The sequence below is a fragment of the Helianthus annuus genome, chromosome 6 (assembly GCF_002127325.2).
Source record: "Helianthus annuus cultivar XRQ/B chromosome 6, HanXRQr2.0-SUNRISE, whole genome shotgun sequence".
In the NCBI taxonomy this organism is placed as follows: Eukaryota; Viridiplantae; Streptophyta; class Magnoliopsida; order Asterales; family Asteraceae; genus Helianthus; species Helianthus annuus.
In genome coordinates, this window is record NC_035438.2 from 75,028,847 (window position 1) to 75,031,733 (window position 2,887).

General features: G+C 44.2%; 1 protein-coding gene across 1 annotated transcript; it reads right to left on the reverse strand.

Moving 5' to 3' along the window:
- Window positions 1-794: 794 nt before the first annotated feature.
- Window positions 795-2,378, reverse strand: LOC110902181. Its single transcript, XM_022148897.1, has 2 exons — window positions 2,176-2,378; window positions 795-2,094 (listed from the first exon to the last, which is right to left on the reverse strand). The coding sequence occupies exons 1-2, from the start codon at window positions 2,376-2,378 to the stop codon at window positions 795-797; spliced, it is 1,503 nt and encodes a 500-aa protein (XP_022004589.1).
- Between the last annotated feature and the right edge of the window lie 509 nt (window positions 2,379-2,887).

A 2,887-nucleotide genomic window follows, 5' to 3' on the forward strand; every position in this document is an offset into this window, starting at 1 on the left:
TAAACTCTAAAGAGCTGGATAAGACTGTTGCGGATTTAGTGGTTGCTGCGCGGCGGGATGGTTATGCGCAAGGTTATGCAGAATGCTCTCATCATGTAACGAGTGCGCTGAAAGTTACTTGGGATGACAGCAAGTCTGCTACTTTTGGTGTAGATACTGCGGCCGCGCTTGCTTCTATGAAGGCGGAGTTTAATAACTTACAACTCCCAGTTATGGAGTTGATAGATGTAGCGCTGCAGTCGGACGATCCGGTAGCGCAGCTTAAAGAAATCTTCCCTGATGAGGAAGAAAATTTTGAGTAGGGTGAAATTTGTTTCTGAACAATTTGTGTTTTTCCCCCCTTTTGTTTTTGTGGGACGTATATCTTTGTTTTGTTGCGTTGTTCGCGTAAAAACTCGAAACACTGCCGTGTTTGAATCTTGTCAGGGCGTATTTGTACGCTGAAAGTAATATGTTTCAATTTGTTTGAATGCCTTTACAATTTTTTGCATGAGTACAATTGCTTTTACTTAAGTAAGGCGAATGAAGTTGGTATGAAGCTCATGCGTGGAGTCTATGGTCGTTTGTGAAATAATCACCGACCGCGAATGGAGCTTATTTTATACTACCATAATGTTTTCGTGCTTACTAAAAAGAAATTGCATGCATTTTGTAAATACAAATGATAGAAACTTTGTAATTTTTATTCATGGATAACGCGCAGAGGCATTACAAAGTCTTAATAATTAGATGGAACTTAACTTAGTTCTGCCATTTTTGACATTTTCTTCCTGCGGGGACTTTTGCCGAGTCTCTTAAGTCTTGGCCCGTTTGTTGGAGGTTTCTTCTCCCCGGGTGATTTGCTTTATCTCCTTGCGCATATTCTGGAGTAGATGCGTAAACTCCCCATTTTTAAGGGCTTTCTCTATCTCAGTGCGCAAGGAAATGCAATTGTTTGTGGTGTGTCCCGTATCCTTATGATATTCGCAATACTGCGCTAGGTCCTGACCGCGTTTACTCTTCATCGGGATTGGCGGTTTAAATTGATAATCCTCGGTACTCAGGACTTCCACCGGGGTCTTGGTCAGTGGGGTCCACTGCCTCTCCCTGTTTTCATGCTTGTTATCTCTCTGAGCAGAGAGTTTGTTAATTGTTGCGCGAGCATCTTCAGAGGAACGGCTTCCAGATGACTCGCGCCATGATTTCTTGAATCTTCGCTCGCCCGTTGCACTTAAATCTGTGGGCCTGCTGTGTGGTGGTGGTGGTCTGTTTGTAGTAAGATTTTTCTCTGTTTGTGCGTAAACCTTGGCCGCCGCCATTATCTTTTCCCAACTCTTGGGAAGACCTTCTGTTCCGGACAGCACTTTGACCATATCGTCACATCTAACCGCGTACTTAAACTGAGCGCGGATTAACTGTTTGTGGACACCACCGATCTCCAATACTTCCTTATTATACCTGGTTATAAAATCTTCCAAATTCTCATCATCTCGACGCCATATGTTCATGACATCAGATGTATCCCGCATGGAGCGCCTTTGCTGGCTGAAGTGTGTTAAGAATTTTTGGCGCAGGTCTTTCCATGACTCGATTTGCCCCGTTGGTAGATTATCAAACCAGATTCGCGCTGGCCCCGTTAATGTTTGAACAAACAAATGACACCAAAGCGGAAGAGTCCAACCGTCGACCAATCCTGTGCTGGTAAAGACCCTCAAATGATCGTCGGGATCAGTTAACCCATTGAATTTGCCAACGTTAGATGGTAATTTTGCCCTTTCTAACGGAGCCAGAGCTATTTCCAGTATAAACTTCGAGTTTTCCGCTGCTTCTGCAGGGCGGTAAACTAACTCATAATTAGGCTCTGCCTCAGGGTTGTACACCGCTCGAGGCCTGGATTTGTTAGAGTTTGGGTGCAGCCTGTTGAATACGCTGGTGTTTGCGCTCAAACGATACGTTTGGTCAGATTCATCGGTGTGAGCATCCCAAGGGGAGCCCAACCTATCATGAACTGATTGCCTTTGACGAGGCTGTGACTCATGGTGTTGTCTCTGATAGCTGTTCGTTCCATCATTCGTTGATTCTTCTCGTTGGGAAGCATGAGCTCTAGATCCCGGCCTTCGGGATTGTGTTACGGGAGCGGTTTGAGCACACAATTATGTATACACTGCATTTAATGCTCCTTGTGACCGGACATACCATGATATCGGAGTTTCCCCCGGTGGTAGAATTGATTGGGCGGGATTTGTGGGAAATATCCCTGGAGTAACAGGGTTGTTTGCTCCATTAGATTGAACCTCATTATCGTCTGAGGCCTCTTCCACCATCCCTTCGACTGGTAAATTGTTTTCGACATTTGGTCGAGGACCAGACCGTCGGTGAGAAGATGAATTCTCTGCCATATGCAAAAACAGAAAAATGATATGAACTGAACCGAAACGAGATAGGAACTAGAAAAACTGAGAAAACGGTGGGCGCCAATGAAGAAACACTGGTTCAACAGATCTGAATCAATTGAACCAGGGGGTTTGGATCCGCATAAAAGGTTAGTTCTCTCTCAATTGGTTCAGTAATAATCGAGCTACTTCTCCGATGATTCTGCAAAACAGAGCACCGTTAGCCTCGTCAAGGGGAGAAGAGGGTTCTCTCCTTGACCCGACTCCGGTGTGAGAATAAGTATTTGAATGGAGAAGATAAAGGTATTTGAGTAGTGAAATTGGATCTGAATTTTTACCTGAAGAATTCTCCTATTTATAACCGAGAGTTTTGGGAGGGAAAATCTGTTATTGAAAAGATAACGGAAGATGCTAACGCCGTAGTGGTTATTTTTCCTTCTGTTACGTTTCTTTTAATCTTTGTTAGTTTGCCTTGATCAGACGTGAGTGCACACGGATCGTGATCTGATCCTATG